The 19,246-nt window shown below is 43.3% G+C and overlaps 2 protein-coding genes across 3 annotated transcripts in view; both read left to right on the top strand.

Annotated features, from left to right (window-relative positions):
• Window positions 1–11,086, top strand: part of ERAP2 (endoplasmic reticulum aminopeptidase 2) — a 58,703-nt gene extending 47,617 nt beyond the window's left edge. Inside the window, exon 19 of the mRNA XM_050795387.1 lies at window positions 10,863–11,086. Within this exon, the coding sequence (XP_050651344.1) occupies window positions 10,863–10,865 (3 nt within the window). The 3' untranslated portion in view covers window positions 10,866–11,086. The remainder of the gene's footprint in view (window positions 1–10,862) is intronic.
• Window positions 11,087–13,632: 2,546 nt separating this feature from the next.
• Window positions 13,633–19,246, top strand: part of LNPEP (leucyl and cystinyl aminopeptidase) — a 107,584-nt gene continuing 101,970 nt past the window's right edge. Inside the window, exon 1 of one of the 2 annotated variants that reach the window (XM_050795384.1) lies at window positions 13,633–14,033. Coding sequence is in view for 1 of the 2 variants with exons in the window: in XM_050795383.1 (XP_050651340.1) it covers window positions 15,737–15,755 (19 nt within the window). In the remaining variant the exon portion in view is untranslated. Of the gene's footprint in view, window positions 14,034–15,632; window positions 15,756–19,246 lie in introns of those variants that run through there. The other variant, XM_050795383.1, reaches the window with a different exon arrangement.

The raw sequence follows: 19,246 nt of genomic DNA, 5'->3' as shown, positions 1-19,246 counted from the left end.
GAACCACTGGCTTTGTGTGGGGGAGAGTGGACACTTTGACCCTCAAGAGTAACTAGCCAAGCACAGTGGCTCATGCAGGCACTCCCAACACTTTGGGAAGCCGAGAAGGGTGGATTACTCGAACCCAGGAGTTCAAGACCAGCCTGGGCAACATGGCGAAGTCCTGTTTCCACAAAAAATACAAAAATCAGCCTAGCATTGTGGCACACACCTGTAGTCCAAGGTACAGGGGAGGCTGAGGTGAGAGGATCACTTGATCCTGGGAGGCGAAGGTTGCAGTGAGCCAAGATCATGCCACTGCACTCCAGCCTAGGTGACAGAGCTAGACCCTGTCATAAGAAAAAAAAAAAAAAAAAGAGTCTAACTGCCATGGTAAGGATTTTCTTGTCCTGTATCAGTACATGCTTCTGCACTTCATTCCTTGCTATGACATTGAGCCCATTTGAGGTTCTATTTGTAAATTTTTTTGTTTTGTGTTTTATTCCACCCCCAGCCATAAGGCAAGCCTCCAAATAGTCATGGGAACTAGTTTTCCACCTGAACACTAATGTCTACCAAACATAAGCCTGCTCAAAATGGCCACATTTTTACTCTGCTACTTTTCCTTCACTTATATTCTTTATTGACCTTCTCTCATCCATGTAACCATGTATCACTATTTTTAAAATTTCAACCTATAGTGGTTTACAACTTTTACATTTACAAACTTTAAACCAATCACTCATTTGCTTGTCTGCTTCCTGGTATCTTAATCTCATCAAAGCCAGGTCTCCAAATCATAAGGAAGAAAGTCTAAAAAGGGTCATGAAAGAAGTGGCTTTACTAGGTCAAAGCATATGTGTATTTCATATAATCCTCTATTTTAATAGTCTGTGCTGGGTAGTTTCCTTAAAAGGATGTTAATTCACTTTCTTCTTATTCATACATTCTGTAGTTGTCAGTACCAGATGTTAATCTCCGATCTCTAGTAATATTTTAGGTACCACTTCCCCTGATATCTTTCTGTATCCTTTAGTTTTAGATGAGTCTTTTGCAAGGAGACTGTACCTGAATTTTGTTTTTTATTATGCTCCCCAACTTGAGCAGGCCCTGGGCTTTGTTATCTGTCCCCAGCACTCTCAAAGGCATAAAAATGGAAGCTTCAGATGCTCTCAAGGTGAAAGTTGGCCTCAGCCTTCAGCTTACCCCTTGGGATTCCTGCCTTCACTTAGTTTCTGATCCAAGAGTATTCCTTACTAACTTTCCAGGTCATCAATGCATTAAAATAATTTTATTCTACATTTTTAGTTATTTTTAGCAGGAAGGTCAGTTAAGGTACCTATTCTAGCGTATTCCCAAAAACCACAATAATTTATTTTCTAATGTACAAATACCTAAGTCTGCATCAAACTTAGAAAGCTGGCAGTGTAAACAGATCATTTGTTCAGGATTTAAATCAGGAAAATGTTTAGTATTCATAGTGAGAAATCTTTAGAAAGTCTGAGAAATGCACACTTAACTAACAAACAAGGTAGAAAAAACATTTTATTTCATACTTGTTTCTATAATCTTTCCTTCCCAACCATAAATTCAAGATCTTTTACAAATGTATTCTTCCTTCTTCCAGATGTCCTAATCCTCTACTATGCGGACAGAGAAGGTCAGGAAACTGGTTTTCTATTCTCAGTACATGACTCAGTAATTCTTATCTTTAGTTATTTACACACATGATTTCCCACACTTCAAAATTCATGCCTTCTTCTGTTGAATTATGTCATATTTCTTTCTTTCAATACTATATTTCAGGTTCATTCCTCCATAAGGAATTCCCATAGTAATACCACCTGGTATGTCCGTCTAGTCATCCAAAGAATACCACAGTTAAAATTACAAACCTCATTTTAAGTAGGCCAGAATAAATTGTCTATGAAAAGACTGAAAAGATACAAAGGACATTTTTTCTCAATTTTAAAACTGTATTCTGCTTTAAAAACTGTTTTCTAGTAAATTGAATTTGGAAATTCTAACTCGTCTCTAATATTTTGAGTTGGAGTTGGGAAAAGGATAGAGAGTCTTTTGAGTTTTAAAACTTAGAAATGGAAAAAGGCCAGGATGGGCCTTGGGGCACTTTTTCTAAAAGGGAAACAGTTGTCTCTGTGGCATAAGACTGCTGGCATATAATTTTATTTTCTTTCTATTCATATCTTCAGATGTAGAGCCAAAGACTAAAAGCAGGAGTCTTAGAAGGACAAACAGGGCTTTCTAGCTGGTTGGGGGCAAACAGGTAGAGAGACTTCAGCTAATAGGAATCAAAGGAAAGACCTGGTTTGAAACAATTGTGCACAATCTATGTGAACCAGACAGAGCCCACAGTTGTCAGACCCTCTGTCTGGATGAGTTAACTTGACTCACACTCAGAGACTAAATTAGAGTTACTCAAGCAACAGTGAATAAGTTGTTAGTTAATGAAAGAGGCTGCATAACATTTAAAGATTTGTATTTGTTTATTCTTGTTCAAAGTTGTGCCTTATCTGTAGATAAAAGTTATGATGCTACCAATCAAAGCACATAACTTCTATCTTACAGAGAAGCCATTATCAGGTAGGACAAGCATATTATTCTTCTGGTTTCAAACAACTGTGCCTCTGGGAAGCCTAAGTATTTGGATTTTTTTTTTTTTTTTTTTTTTTGAGACAAGTTCTTGCTCTGTTGCCCAGGCTGGAGTGTCATGATCATAGCTCACTGTAACTTTGAATTTCTGGGTTCAGGTGTTCCTCCTGCTTCAGCTTCCCACGTAGTTGTGACTGAAGATGTGCACCACCATGGCTGGCTAATTTTCATTTTTTAATTTTTGTAGAGATGGGGGTTTCACTATGTTTTCCACACTGGTCTCAAGCTCCTGTCCTCAAGTGATCCTGCCGCCTCGGCCTCACAAAGTGCTGGAATTACAGGTGTGAGCTACCACACCAGGTCCTGGCTGCTTGGATTTTAAGACCAAGGGAAACTACTATTTATTGACTCCTTGGTCTCACTGAGGACCTGGAAAGAAATAACAGCAACACTGGGCCTTGCAAATCCAAACCTAAAACGTGCTGTCTAAAAAAAGAAACTTCATACATGTCAAAATATATAAGGCAACTCTTATCCAGTTGCCTTTTCTTTTATAATTTCACCATTATAGATTTATTCCTTTGGACTAATAAAAAGTTAAAATATTACATTGTAACTCACTAGCTATGCTTTAGTGCGACATTTTTAAAAAATTAATATTTCTTTATAGCTAGCTAAGCAAAGGGCCCTGAGGAGACAAAGAGAACCCTGAAGTTGGGAGAGGGGTTTGGGGAGTGAATTGTGGAAACTGGCCAATAGCTTAGAAAGTACTGGTTAGGTAGGAGGGTCTTGAGGACAGTATCTGTCACTTACTCAAGGATGTTACACAGATGTCATTCGATAAATATTTGTTGGCTGTAAAGCAGCACCTGGAAGTGAGGAAGAGACATAGAAAATTTGCCTCAGGCTGATCCTGCTAGAACATGATGGCATATGTCTGTGTCATGTTTCATGTATTATGTATACATCCTGTGTGCTTGTCCTGATTGGCCCAATAGATTCTATGTGCCGTAAAAGCCAAGCGTTAGCTCTTGCTTTGTTTTGAGGTCTCTTTGAAGCCCTGCACACCAGGGGCCCTCCATAAATGGTGCTGACTGACTGACAGCCTGTGCTGACAACCGTCAGCCAAAGGGAGGAAAAAAGCACCTGAATCAACTGAGAGTCAGCCAAGAAACACAGTCAAATGTAATTTTCGGTACAAATATTATAGGACCTTGTCATGCTAAAAAACAAACAAAAAGCTCAAGGACACATTTTACGGGAGTGAACCTTGGGCAGGCTCTATTTTAGCATAGCTCTAAGAAACAAAGGAAAAGGAAAACTAAATCAGAATATTCAAGAGTATAAACATCTCTCTAGAAAGAGCAAGTCAATAACAATTCGGGCTAACAGATCTTTTCTTTTTTTTTTTTGAGATGCAGTCTCGCTCTCGCCCAGGCTGGGCGCGATGCAATTGCGTGATCTCGGCTCACTGCAACCTCTGCCTCCTGGGTTCAAGTGATTCTCCAGCCTCAGCCTCCCGAGTAGTTGGGACTACAGGCACCTGCTACCATGCCAGGCTAATTTTTGTATTTTTAGTAGAAATGGGGTTTCACCACGTTGGCCAAGCTGGTCTTGAACTCCTGACCTCAGGTGATCCACCTACTTCGGCCTCTCAAAGTGCTGGGATTACAGGCATGAGCCACTGCGCCTGACCCAGATCATTTCTATAAACGTTTTTTCTATCTTCTGACTTTTATAGAAGAAAGCCTATGATTGGTTTTTATGGCTATATAGCCAGGCCCATCATCCTAGTCACTTCCTGGCCTAGGTAGGCCCCATCCAACCTAGGACTTAGGTGCCAACTCAACACTGAAAACTTGGTTTGCCAGCACGTCATTATTTTAAGCGATCAGATTGGAATATGTTACCGTTATAGAAATTGGTTTGCTATTACAAGTCTAAACTTCTTTGCATGTGATCTACATGGTATTTAAATTTTATAACTCACATTCAATAGTAACAGCAAATACATCTTTAGTGCTTACTTTGTGCCAGTCTCTAAGTATAATTATGTGAATTCGTCTCATCCTCACACTAACTCTATGAGGGGACTTGTCCTCATTTTACAAAGGAGAAAGTAAAGCTCAGGGAACTTGCCCCAGGCATAGGGGTAGAAAGTGGCAGAGGCAGAATTTGAACCCTTAGAGTCTGCCTCCAGGGGCCAGGCTCTCACCTCAGTCCTGGGCTATCCTGTAGTAAATGTAGTGCAGTTTCTAGGAAACATACTGCTCCTTATTTACCCTAGAATTCCTTCAGTGCAGGATTATCTGAGGACCACCTGTGTCACAATCACTTGATAAAGATGCAGATTTTAGGCAATATCTCATACCAACTGAATCGAAATTTCAGGGGACAATGCCCAGAAATTTGTTTTGTTAACAAGCTCCCTCGAGAAATTCTAACAGTCACCACAGTTTGCACTTCCAGAGTGAAGATTTCTTTCTAAGCATTTCTAGTAGGCTTAGGGTTCCATTTGGAAAAAATTGAAATGATATATCTATACCTGTAGAATTTTCTATAGCGTTTCTGTTTCTAAATAGGTCAGTGTTTAATTGAATGAAATCTGTACCTTTTTTAACAGTAGCAACCAGATGGGGGGAAACAAACTTGCTTGAGCAATGGTGAATGGAGATACACATAGTATAATTTGCATTACTGTTTTTGTTTGTTTGTTTGTTTTGTTTTGTTTTGTGAGACAGAGTCTCGCTCTGTCGCCCAGGCTGGAGTGCAGTGGTGTGATCTCGGCTCACTGCAACCTCCGCCTCCCGGGTTCAAGCGATTCTCCTGCCTCAGCCTCCCAAGTAGCTGGGACTACAGGCGTGTGCCATCACGCCCAGCTAATTTTTTGTATTTTTAGTAGAGACAGGGCTTCACCATGTTAGCCAGGATGGTCTCAACCTCCTGACCTCGTGATCTGTCCACCTTGGCCTCCCAAAGTGCTGGGATTACAGGTTTGAGCCACCATGCCCGGCCATTACTGTTTCATTTTGATCAAGCATTGTTATTATGGTTTCTAAAAATTATAACCTCAAGTCTTTCATATATATCAGTTTTACTGAGATATTATTTACATGGCATAAAATTCACCCATTTAAAGTTTGTAATTCAATGGTTTTTAGTATAGTGACAGGGTTGAGTGCCTAGCAAAATGATCAATTTCAGAATGTTTTCATCACTCTAACAAAAAACCATATACCTATTAGCAGACACTTCCCGTTCTTGCCTCCCTTCAGTCTAAGGAAATCACTACTCTACTTTCTGATTCTATAGATTTGCCTAGTCTGGACATTTCATATAAATGGAATGATATAATACATTTCAAATAAGTGGAATAACAACAATATATGGTCTTCTGTAACTGGTTTCTTTCAGCTAACATAATTTTTAAAAGGTTCATCTATGTTTTAACATGTATCAGTACTTTGTTTCTTTTTATTGTTGAATAATATTCTATTATATATACAAATATTTCACATTCTATTTATCCATTCATCAGTCGATGGACATTTGTGTTGTTTACACTTTTTGGCTATGGTGAATAATGCAGCTATGAACATTCATGTACCAGTTTTTGTTTTTTTTTTTCAAGACAGGGTCTTACTCTGTTGCCCAGGCTGGAGTGTACTGGTGCAATCTCAGCTCACTGCAGCCTCGATTTCCCAGGCTCAAGTGAACCTCCCGCCTCAGCCCCACAAGTGGCTGGGACTACAGGCATGCACCACCATGCCTGGCTAATTTTTTTATTCTTCATAGAGACGGGGTTTCACCAGGTTGCCCAGGCTGGTCTTGAACTCCTGAACTCAAGTGATCCACCCACCTCGGCCTGCCAAAGTGCTGGGATTACAGGTGTGAGCCACCACACCCAGTCCATGTACAAGTTTTTGAATGTGCATAAGTTTTCTGGTCTTTTGGGTACATATCTAGGAATGGAATTGCTGGATCACATGGTAACTCTTGCTTAACCTTTTGGGGAGCTGCCAGACTGTTTTTGAAAGCAGCTACACCATTTTACATTCCCATCAGCAGCGTATGTGGCTTATAATTTCTCTACATTTTTGCCAGCATTTACTATTATGTGGCTTTTTTATTCTAGCTATCCTAGTAGATGTGAAGTGGTGGCTCATTTTGGATTTGATTTGCTTTTCCCTGATGACTAATGACACTGAACATCTTTTCATGTCTCATTGGCCATTTGTATATCTTCTTTGGAGAAATGATATTCAGATCCTTTGCCTACTTTTAATTGGATTATTTATCTTTTGTCATTAAATCTAAACATTCTTTATATATTATAGATACAAGTCCCTTGGTTTGTAAATATTTTCTCCCACTCTGAGTTGTCTCCTTCCTTCCTTTGTTACTTCCTTTCTCTCTCTCTCTCTCTCTCTTTCTCTCTTTCTTTCTTTCGACATAGTCTTGCTCTGTTGCCCAGGCTGGAGTGCATTGGGATGATCTCTACTTACTGCAACATTTGCTTCCCGGGTTCCAGCGATTCTCATGCCTCAGCCTATTGAGTAGCTGGGATTAGAGACACACACCACCACGTCCAGCTAATTTCTTGTATTTTGTATTTTGAATTTTTAGCTAAGCTGGTCTCAAACTTCTGGCCTCAAGTGATCCGCCCACCTCTGCCTCTCAAAGTGCTGCGATTACAGACATGAACCACTGCACCTGGCTATCTTTTCTTGATGCTATCCTTTGAAGCATACTTTCTTGATACTTATCTTCTTCAACCTTATTTCCATTACAATGAAGTTGTTATGAGTTGAATACTGTCCTCCAAAATTTATCTGTTAAATTTATAATCCCCAGTATTTCAGAATGTGACCTTATTTGAAATAGGGTTGTTGCAGGTGTAATTAGTTAAGATAAGGTCCTACTGGAGTAGGATGGGCTTCCAATCCAATATGACTAGTGTCCTTGTCAAAAGAGGAAGTTTGGACCCAGGTATGCACACAGGAAGAATGTCATGTAAACACTGGAGTTACCTGCCACAAGCCTAGGGATTATTAGAACCTAGGAGAGAGGCCTAGAACAGATCCTTCCCTAGTGCCTTTAGCGGGGAGTATGGTCCTACCAACACCTCCATATTGGACTTCTATCTTCCAGAACTATGAGATAATAAATTTCTGTTGTTTAAGTCATTCAGAATGCACTAGGTTTTAGCCCTAGTGTTAGGATAGGTAGCCAGGCAGACATGAGCAAGGCAGCAGAGTTCCCCATCCATGTCTGCTATTTTAGAGAGGCAATTGTTAAACTGTCTCTCTAAAATAGTAATTGGTTGCAGCCAGCATCAGGGAAAGGCAATCTGCCAGAAGACAGAAAACACCTGAAGCTGGTGATCGGCGGCTTCTCAATAAGATCTCAGGAGTTGGATAAGAGGGCTCAAGCATACGCGCTAAGAGGCAAAATGGCATACAACAAGTATATGCCCTTCCTTTAGGATTGCTCAACTGGTAAGGGGAAAACACCTCAAGTGAACATGTGGACAACTTCAGTAAGGTGGTCCCTCCCTAGTGCTGGCAGGTCACTGCACATGCAGACAGCCCACAGCAAGGGAAAAATCAAGGGAGGAGACACAGAAATCCTGGCACCATGCTACTGTGTAAAACCCCAAGTCAAGGGCCGAACAGTGCACTTGGATCTCTCAGGTCACTCACTTGACCCTCTTGGAAGTGTACTTTACTTCCTTTAATTCCTGCTCTAAAACTTTTTGATAAACTTTCACTCCTGCTCTAAAAGTTGCCTCAGTTTCTCTGCCTTATGCCCCTCAGCAGAATTCTTTCCTCCAAGAAGGCAAAAATAGAATTTCTACAGACTCGACAGATATGCCATTGCTAACACTAGTAAACTAATATAAATGCCCAAAATAACAGATCTACTATTCTTTCTCCTTTCTTCCTTCCTTCCTTCCTTCCTTCCTTCCTTCCTTCCTTCCTTCCTTCCTTCCTTCCCTCCCTCCCTCCCTCCCTCTTTCTTTCTCTCTTTTCTTTTTTCTCTTTTCTTTCCCCTTTTCCTTCCTTCCTTCCTTCCTTCCTTCCTTCCTTCCTTCCTTCCTTCCTTCCTTCCTTCCCCTTCCTTCCTTTCTTTCCTTTCTTTTCTTTTTTCTTGAGATGGGGCTTCACTGTCACCCAGGCTGGAGTGCAGTGGTGTGATCTTGGCTCATTGCAACCTCTGCCTCCTCAGTTAAATGATTCTCTTGCGTCAGCCTCCTGAGTAACTGGGACTATAGGCATGCTTAGCATATGTTCCAGGATCTCCTGGGCCTCTGTAATGGGTGATGGCCACTCATATTTAGCTCAGAATAAATCTCTTCAAATATTTTACAGAGTTTGACTCTTTTCATTGACAATAATATACCATTTCTTGGTTTGCAATCCTAATTATATTAATCAATTATATAAAAATTACATTGTATTTAATGGCTCTATCTTTACTTTTCCTATATAAGTGCCTTAGGGTTTTAAAACATTAATATCAAAGTATTATTAAAATATGTCAGTGTTTATAACCTTTAGTGGACATTTAGGTTGCCTGCCTAACATTTTGGTTGCTTAACTCCTGTAAACTAAAAATAAAATTTTAAGCCTCCCAAGTGACTGAACAGACCATGCCTTGGCCAAGGGGACTCCAGGGTAACCTTGAAAGCTAAATTCTCATTCATGACAGGATGCCGGGGTCAAACAAGCTTTATTATACTCCTTCCTCAATATTCAGGATGAGCCTTTCTTCCCTAAGGGCTAAACAGAAACCAGCCCTTTTGAAAGATTCCACCACTTATATCAACCGACCACCTGATATTGCCTCTAGTTTTTTGCCTGATAAGAGATTACCACACGGAGTGGTTCTGGCCCATCTCCAGAAAATGCACAGTAAGAGTTTTCATGTCCTCTGCTTCGCCTTTTGATGTCAGAGAACTGAAAACTTCACTCTTGGATCATGCTAACACTGCTATTTTTTGTACATGGAACCCATGAAGGGGCATGAAGCTCCATTGCACATGCACACATTTATCCTTTCATAAATATTCATGACTCCTATAGCTTGTTGAATATGTATATTTGGCCACCCTGCTCAGCATAAATTCCTGTTCTCTTTGCCCCTCCCTCAGAGTGTCTGTTTCTGGCTTCTGGCTGTGGGGTCAGCCTGTCAGCATGGTTACCCTACAGGCTGCAACCCTTTTCGAGAAATAACTTTCCAAATTTGTGAACTTCATCTATTCCTCAGCTGACACTCTCCTTTTCCTTTCTGAATGGAAAATGGTTTCGTTCAAATACCCTCTCCTCCCACATGAAACAAGGAAGGCGATCCTAAATTCAGCACATTTAGGCTGTACTTTGTCTAAGAAACCAATCATGGTGTTAACTGACCACTGGTTCTTGGTCTCTCAATGCAATACAGATTGACAAGAGGCCAAAACAGTTTCCCCAGACAAGCCTTCATTGGAGTTTATGCTGGGACATAAGGGAGGTAGCACAAAAGAGAGAATTCCCCAACTGACTCCTCAAAAAGAGCTAGTAGAGCTTTTTTATTAGGCAAAGTGCAAGAATTGACATCAGGGGTAGGGTATGCAGGCTGGACTGGGCAAAGCATATGATGGGCAGGCTATGCGGGTCAGCATTACCTGGTTGCTATGTTATCTTGAGTAATAGGCACCTTATGGGCTGGACAGAGGCAACAAGTCTGTAAATCAATTGTTCAGCATTCCTTCCCTAGCTAGGACACTCCACAACCTTGGTCATCTAAGGCAGTTCTGGGAATTTTTTTTTTTTTTTGGACAGGATCTCGCTCTGTTGCCCAGGCTGGAGTGCAGTGGTGTGATCTTGGCTTACTGCAGCCTCCACCTTTCAGGCTTAAGCAATCCTCCCACCTCAACCTCCTGAGTAGCTGGGACCACAGGCACAGACCACCATGCTTGGCTAATTTTTCAATCTTTTGTAGAAATGAGGTCTTGCTGTGGGGTACACGCTGATCTTGAACTTCTGGGCCCAAACAATCCTCCCGCCTTGGCCTCCCAAAGTGCTGGAATTGCAGGTGTGAGCTATTGTGCCCAGCCTAGTTCCTGGAATTCTTTAAGTAAAAGGCATGGTCTAAACATTAAGGCATCAGTGAGGTAGTGGTGTAGGTTTTGTGCTTGGTGGGAGTGCATTAAAGAATGCTCTAGTAGGAGTGAGGTGAAGCTGAGCCCCATTCATACTCTGTCTCAATTGTAACCTCATTTTCATTTCCAGTGATTGATCTACAAACGTACAAATATAGTTTTGGTAAATGAGACCTAAAGGGAATTTTAATGGGGAATTTCTGAGACGTGTCTCCCCTGCTCCCAAGAAAGAGATGCGGAAGAGTAAGTTCCTGCTTCCTCCCCTGCTGCAGCCAACTTTTGACCATATGGTAGTCTGGGCTTTGGGAAATTCCTCATATAGAGGACTGAAGAGTGGAGAGAGAGAACGTGGGCTCTCGATGAGGTTGGTGAGCTGTAACTGAAGATTGTCTTATCTCTGGACTTGTTATATGAACTGATAAATGTCTGTATCATTTAAACTAGTTATACTCAGAGTTTTGTTTTTCGTAGCCCAAGGAATCTGAACTAGTATATCACTGTTCTTTCCAAATAATAACCTTTCACTTTATTTGGCTGTGTTTTTTTGCTAATGCCTAAGCTCTACTTGAACTTTATTAGATAATTATTCTGCTTTCTTCTGTGTTCTAAACATTTCTTGATTTGGTATAACTTCAAACATTACTAATTAATGCAGTGTATGTGTGCTGCAAATGGGTTACAAAGGTAATGAGATATCGACTCCTTCAGCCCTTAGGGTGGCCGGAAACCTCACGATGGTCAGCCTTGCCCTGGCGGGAAGCAGATTCCTCTATAAGAGTGCTGAACAAATAACATTTTCAAATGTGTTCACTGAATTAATGTATTGTTGTTGCTTATTTCAAAATAATTAGAAAAATAATTTAGTAGGGCTGAATCCAAATTCCCTATGGAATACCAACTAATTAAGTTGGAATATTAATTAAATGATTAATGGAATAGACTTCTAATAGCTGAAATTAGCTATATTTCTCTCTATTCCATATCCCTTTTGTGGATTTTTGTCATTGACCCCAATTTGCTTGTGGAAATTGCAAGGCAACAGAAAACTCTGAAGCACTGGTTTAGAACACAGATGGTCTGAGTTCCAGTCCATGTCTGCTCCTGGATTGTGAGTAAATATTCTACCCTCTCTAGATAGTAGTTCCTTCCTTATCTGTTTCAATGTGAGGCTGGGATTTGCTGATCTATGGTATACCAAGTGTTTTATTTTGATAAAAATATTCCTGTATTCATTGATTATCAAGTTTGTCAGTTCTTTAAACAAATGCAATTTGTTTTTCAGGGTGCTTATATTTTTCCTGTCATGCTATTTATTATGTATTATAATTAACTCTCCAAATTAATGGTTTTCAAATGTTAAATGGTAGACAGCAATGATTCTGAAGACAGTAAGTAGATGGGTATAGTAGATAATGTCACATTCTCTCCTTTGATAATGAATAGTAACTTCATAATAACTTAAAATGTCATATTTTTAAACTAAAGAGCAAGTTCTGTGTGGGAGGATAGGCGGGTGTTAAAGATAAAAACATAATGGGTTTTGGCTGTGAAACTGTGATACCATGTTCCCTCAAAAAGGCTCTATAAAGTCAAACGTAAAACAGTATCCAATGAAACAAAACAAACTTCATTATTATTCTTTTGCTCCTAGGTAGGATTCTGAAACATTTTGGTTTGTTTACTATTTTTACTTCCTATACGAAACCATATTTATTTATTTATTTTTTGAGACGGAGTCTCGCTCTGTCGCCCAGGCTGGAGTGCAGTGGCGCGGTCTCGGCTCACTGCAAGCTCCGCCTCTCGGGTTCACGCTATTCTCCTGCCTCAGCCTTCGGTAGCTGGGACTACAGGCGCCCGCCACCACGCCCGGCTAATTTTTTTTTTTTTAATTTTTATTTTCAGTAGAGACGGAGTTTCACCGTATTAGCCAGGATGGTCTCGATCCCCTGACCTCGTGATCCACCCGCCTTGGCCTCCCAAAGTGCTGGGATTACAGGTGTGGGCCACCGCACCAGGCCTTTTTTTTTTTTTTTTTTTTTTTTTGAGATGGAGTCTTGCTCTGTCGCCCAGGCTGGAGTGCAGTGGTGCGATCTCAGTTCATTGCAACCTCCACCTCCCGGGTTCAGGCAATTCTCATGCCTCAGCTTCTCAAGTCTCACCCTTCGGAATAGCTGGGATTACAGGTGTGCGCCACCATGCCTGGCTAATTTTATTTTTTGTATTTTTACATGTCTTGAAATGGTCCTTCTTGTCTTCGTGTGTGTGAAGGAATGGGAGGGGTGGGAGGCAAGAGGTTGGCAAAAAAATCATTTGTCTCTTTGTCAAAGAAATCTCAAAAAGACATAATGATCTACCTATATTCGCTAGCGCATTTTTTACCACATATCTCTGCAGAGTTGGGATATTTAAAACAAAACACAAGGTAACATGTTTCACACTTAAAAGCATGGTAGACTGTAGGTTACAGGTGACGTGAGGTGAGGCGATTTAACAAGCTGCGGTGTTTTAAATATCTCCTATACTAAGTGGCTTGGTTGCAAAAATAACTCCAAGGGAATATGACATGACCTAAAATATAGAGAAGAGCATCTTATTTAAGCAATACAATGTGTGAAGTATGTTAATAAAATCTACCTCTGCATATACTGTATAATATCTGAACTGGGATACATCAGCCCCTGTGGTTCACTATTTTTGGTTCTGAAATGCCAGCACGAGGGGCCAGCCTAAGGGCTCTGATTACCTTTCACACATTAGGAAGACAGCAACTCTGACATATCATATGATACAGAAACCTTCTCTGTACTGATCAAACACATCATTCAGTATGGACTCATTAACTGGAAGGGCTTGCAGCAGTGGAAGTGAACTCTAAACACCACTACGTCCTTCACTTATTCATGCAAAAATTATTTATTGTATACTTACCCACGCATTGGGGATACAGCTTTAAAAAGGATTACGACCCTGCCCTCACAAAGCTTGCATTCTTGAGAGGGAGACTGATAATAAACAACAAATCCAAAACGTTGTTTCAGACAGTGATGAGGGCTGAGAAGGAAATAAAGCAAGGCCAAGTCTTTATAGAGTGTGGCTATTTTAGATGTATGGTCAGACAAGGGTTCTTTGCAGAGGTGACATCTGAGCTGAGACTTAAATGACAAGATGGAATCAGTAGGCAAAGTACTAAGCAGAAGAAACGGCTCTTGTGCGAAGAGCGAGCAAAAGGAATGATTAACAATGATGGATGGAACTTGGCGACTTCCAGGAACAGCATGAAGGCCTCTGTGACCAAAACATGGTGAGAATGTGCTGATGAGGTCCCAGAGTTAGGCAAGGAGTTTCATTTTTTTTTCTAAGTGCAGTTGGTATGCACTGGAAGTTTCAAGTAGAGCGTGGATTGTGAGGGATGTAATAACAACAGACAGTTTAAAATACAATATTGTACTTCGACTTGACTTCTTCGAAACCTAGTTTCCAATTCCAGTGCTGGTCAAACAACACCCTGGCCGTCCCTGTTTGCGCAGGCTGTTTGCGCTCGCCGCGGCTTGTTTGTCCCTGGCGCCCCGCTGTTGACAGCCACGGAGCGTGTGACAGTTGGCAGGCGCAGTGAGGCGCAGCCCGAGCCAAGTCAATGCAGGGGCCGGGGCTGAGGGAGGGGAAGAGGCAGAGGAAGCGGTGGTGGCGCGCTGGGAGGGCGGCGGCCTCTGCAGCGAGGGTGGTGGCGATGCGCAGACCGAGAGGGAGAAAAGGAAGCCTTCCCCGAAGAGCCTCCTTGGGGCTCACGGGGCCCCTGGCGGTTCGGCCCCGGAGGCTAGCGGGGCTGCCCGATTTGTCACTGGAAACAATGGTGGCTCGGGGCTGGAGGCAATGGCGCGAGAGCTGGGGGGCAGGGGCGACTAGGGGAGTTTCGGTTTCTCGGGCCTAGCGCCGCGGAGCCTTGCTGCGAGCCCCAGCGGTGGCACCCCCGGGAACCGCAGGTGTTGATTTAAGGCTTGGAACAGGCAGGCCTTCTGCCCACATCCTGCGGCGCCTGTGATCCGGCCCGGGCGATCCGGCGCCGGGTTTTGTTATCCGCCCGCACCTAGAGGCCGCGCCCGCAGCCGCCAGCCCCGGGACTGGACCCCAGGGCGCCCTCGGCCCTGGACCCCGGGGAGCCCTCGGCCCTGCGGGGTCCCTGCCCTCTCTTCCGTCTCCTCCTCACCGCCCTCCCGGGGCACTATGATGCGGGAGGGCATCCCTGCCGAAAAGACCTACAGCGCCCGTTCCCTCGGTCCTTCGAAAAGTGATCCCTCAGCGGCCAACCTCCCCAGGGAAACCGGCGATTCGCAGTTCGGATAGCGACCTTCGCCCGCAGGTTCCTGCTCTGCCTTCAGACCTCGGCTTCAGTGGCACCTGCTCAGCGAGGCCGTGTCCCACCAAGCCATCCGAATTAGCTACCCACTCACTCGCCATCACGTCACCCCGATTTAATGCGCAGCGGGGCACTGACTTTACACTCGTGTGTCTTCTGTGTTTATTTATGGTCTGTTTCTGGAATGTCCGCACCTGGGACTGGGACCATGTTTTCTGGCGCAGTGCAGGTGTCTCGGCGTCCAGAATCGGGCGGGTCGCAGTAGGGCTCCACAATTGTTGAGTGACTGAACACGGTTCCCGGCCAGGGAGAGCGCCGCAGCCAGGTCCACTTCAGGCAGTGACGGGGCGGGGCTTTCCCGGCCCCGCCCAGGCCCCGCCCCAGCGCGCACCCGCTCCCACCTAGCCTTTCCGCGGAGCCGCCGGGGGTTAGACTGTGAGTTTCCCTCTTGCTTCCCTCGCTCTTTCTGCAGCCGCCACGAAAACCCGGAACGGCGGAGCCACCGAGCGGCGGAGCGGCGCCGCCCCTCGCGGCACCTCCCTGGCAGCCCCTGGAGGCCGCGCTGGGCATGCTCAGTCGGCTGGGCCGCCTCAGCTTTCGGAGTAGGAAGCTCGGGCGCTCGGGCTGTGAGGAGCCGCGGCGGGGGGAAAATGGAGCCCTTCACCAATGGTGAGTGGGCAGCCGAGGCGCCGGGACCCAGGCTCTCCGGAGCCCCGAGGGTCGTGGGCAGTCGTGATACGCGGGATCGGGCTGCTGCCGTCACCCCCCACACCGCGGGCTTCCCACGAGGGTTGGGGGAGGCAGGCAGAGGGATCTAGGGGAGGCAGGGAGGTTCAGGGGGCGGGCGGCGGCCAGTGCGGGACCCGGAGCTGGCGTGAAGGTCAGCGCCGCCGCCGCTCGCCCGGGGTGCGGCCGGTGGGCGAACCGCAAAGTTTGGGCTGCTGTGCGCAGAGGAGTGGGCAGTGGGAAAGTTGGCAGCTCAGGTTTGCCCCCGGAGGAGGCGGTGTCGGCCCGACTGTCCTGCAGGAGCTTTAAGCTGTGGCAGCCGCCGAGCCCAACTTTTGTGGGGCGCCAGGAGCTGTCCCCCTGCCCTTCAGTGAGCTGCCGGCGTGACTTTTCCTAATAGGGCGGGGTGGGGGTGGGAGGCTTGGCAGGTTAATGTTGTGGAAGGAAGGAAAACTTCAGGAAAGGCTTGCTCACCTCGCTCGGGGCCGCAGAGGTGCCTTCCCGCAGTGCCACCCTGCTGACCCTGCCGAGGTACTCCGCCGGGCCACCACGCTTCCCCTCACTGGCTGCAGATCACATCAGTTTTTCAGTCAAAGACTTGTTCATGTCAAGGGTCCGTCACGGTGATACCACTGTGTGACAGGAAGCGAGAGTCAACGTAGGGAGCCTGCACCCTGCAAACAGCCACAGACAGCCCTTCACTGAATGGGGGGCATAAATCCCACACTAGTTAGAACGATGGCTTTTGTGCGACCCAGAAGTGCCAGACCCACGATACAGGGGTGAGATGAGATGTCTTACCATTTTGCGGTGTTGAGTGTGTGGATTCCCTTTTAAGATAGAAAGTAGGAAAACTGCCAGTAAGGGAGACGACCCACTAAAATTAGAGGATTCACTCTCTGGTTGACATGTTTTCCTGAGTATGGTTGGTTACTTCAAGTAGAGTATCCCATTAATAGGGGCCTCAGTCTGTCCCTGTTTAGGTACGTTAGTTACCCAAATCCCAGCCAGACTTTGTTGTATGCTGTGCTTCATTCATGAGGCTGCGAACTACTGATTATATTCTCCCTTCTCTTAATATAGAATGCTTTATTCTACTGCCATCTTTCTGTCTGTACTGTTTAATTAGGCTTACTGATAACAACTTTAATTCTGAATTTTTTTTCTCATTCAGGTTCTGTTTGTAATTACTAAAACTTAAAGAATAGTCTGGTGAAGTTACTCGAAGAATTAAGGAAGGTTTGAGCTAAAAGGAACTAGAGAGACCATCTAGTACTTTAGTGTAAAATATGTTTAATATAAGTCGTTAAGTCCTTGTAAGTGACTATTTCAATGCTTATTCTTTGTTCTTGGTAGAATGCTTGGAGTTACCATGTTTTTAAATGTGAAATTTCATCTAAATTAAAAAAAAAAAAATTCTCAGTGACAAGGCTGACTCACCCATTTGGTCAAGATTAGTGCTAGCTGATTTGATGAACCTTTGCCTACAGAATTAAAGTACTTTCTCAAGTTTTAAAATTGGCGTCTTTTCTCTCATAGAATATGCTTCTAGATGTGGGTATTTGCAAACTGTCACATTTGGGAGGACAATGGAAAAATCCCACAGAAGAGAACAAAAAAAGAAGCAATGCTTCAACTTTCATGTAGGAAATTGGATTTCTGATCCTTTCCTATCTTTCGGAGTTGATGCTGGAGACAGCTTGGCAGTGCATAATTTTGGTTAATGTAGCAGTCACTTCTTGCAGCCTTATTTAGCATCCTTTTATAAGGAAAACAGAAATGACAATATCTACAGTCAACAAGAAATTAAATGTTAGCAATTTGAAGTGCTTTTCAGGTTTAAGATGGACAGGGTATTTATTTGAAAACTTTTGAAGGATTGCTGTAGAATTTTCTAGTGTTTTCAAATAACATGGTACAGTAGACAGTTATATACTTCATCTTTCTGAGTACAAAAAGTAACGCATGTATAATGCTCCCATTGGTCTGGGTGTGATGATGCAGAGTATTTCATTATCCATAGAATTTATGATTGCAAGATTTATCGAGCCTGGTATTGGATTTTGTTACACATTCATCCTATTTTAGTGGACTCTTTCTCACTTACACTTTCTCATGTATCCCTATATATCTAGAGAAGTGTGTGAGCTTAACAAAAAACAGTTTCAGTAATTTTGGACCACATATCTTTTAGTTAAAAATCTTGTCACTGGTTCCACCTACTGACCTATGTATTTGTAAAGGAAGTGAATTTAGTTTATATCTTGTCACTCTAGCCTTCAATACTCATCTATTCCAGTACGGTTTTTTTTTAGTTTCTCTGTTTTCTGTCCAAAGTTGCCGTGGTATGACCTATTTTTGTTGGGCCCTGCTCTCTACCTGTTGATAATTTGTTCATTTGATGAATATGCCATGTTAACCTGTTCAGGTAACATACTTCTGCAAACCATTTAAAATGCCTATCCCCGGAAAGGGCTTATAAGGATGGATCTTAGTGCTAGGAATTCCCATTTAGCTCAGGATCTATTTTTGGCTTTGTCCTTGGGAGGGATTGCTATTATGCTGAAGTCTGGACATCCGGTCTGGGTTTGGATCTTTGGTGGCTTTTTTATGATGAGAGATGTGCTAGACCAGTACTTAAGATTGTTTTGGCAATAATGATTATGTCTTGTTAGGCAGGTGGAGGTAAAACTGTTAGTTCATAGTGATTTGTATATTTAAAAAAAAAATCGAAGGCAACTATCTACTTTTTTTTGATAGGGATATTAGATTAAATAATTCTTTGATGTTTATCCAGATTTTTGTCCTCATTTGCATGCAGGGTTGGTATATTTTGGAAAAACTTAAATTCATCTTAGGAAATGCAGATGCTAAGGTTCACCCTCAGAATCTGATTGAGGAGGTCTGATTATATATGTAGTATATACTAGAAAGTATGTATACTTTCTTTCTTTCTTTTTTTTTTGGGAGACACAGTCTCACTCTGTTGCCCAGGCTGGAGTGCAGTGGCACAATCTCAGCTCATTTTAACCTCTGCCTCCCGGATTCAAGTGATCCTCCTGCCTCAGCCTCCTGAATAGCTGGGATTACAGGCACCCGCCACCATGCCCAGCTAATTTTTGTATTTCTGGTAGAAATGGGGTTTCACCATGTTGGCCAGGCTGGTCTTAAACTCCTGACCTCAAGTGATCAGCTCACCTTAGCCTCCCAAAGTACTGGGATTACAGGCATGAGCCACCGCGCCCAGCCGAAAGTATATATACTTTCTAGTTTGTGATATATTCTAAAGTACATCTAAAGGTTGGTATTTTGGTATTTTGAGGTCCCAGAATGAAAACATAATTTAAACATAATTTAGTTTGGTTTTTTTTCATATGAATATAGGTCCTATGAATCACTTTTGTTACCACAGTGTGGCGCATAACCAAACAAGG

The sequence above is a fragment of the Macaca thibetana genome, chromosome 6 (genome assembly GCF_024542745.1).
Source record: "Macaca thibetana thibetana isolate TM-01 chromosome 6, ASM2454274v1, whole genome shotgun sequence".
Classification (NCBI taxonomy): domain Eukaryota; kingdom Metazoa; phylum Chordata; class Mammalia; order Primates; family Cercopithecidae; genus Macaca; species Macaca thibetana.
The sequence above is the reverse complement of the archived record's forward strand: the minus strand, read 5'-3'. Positions and strand labels throughout refer to the sequence as shown.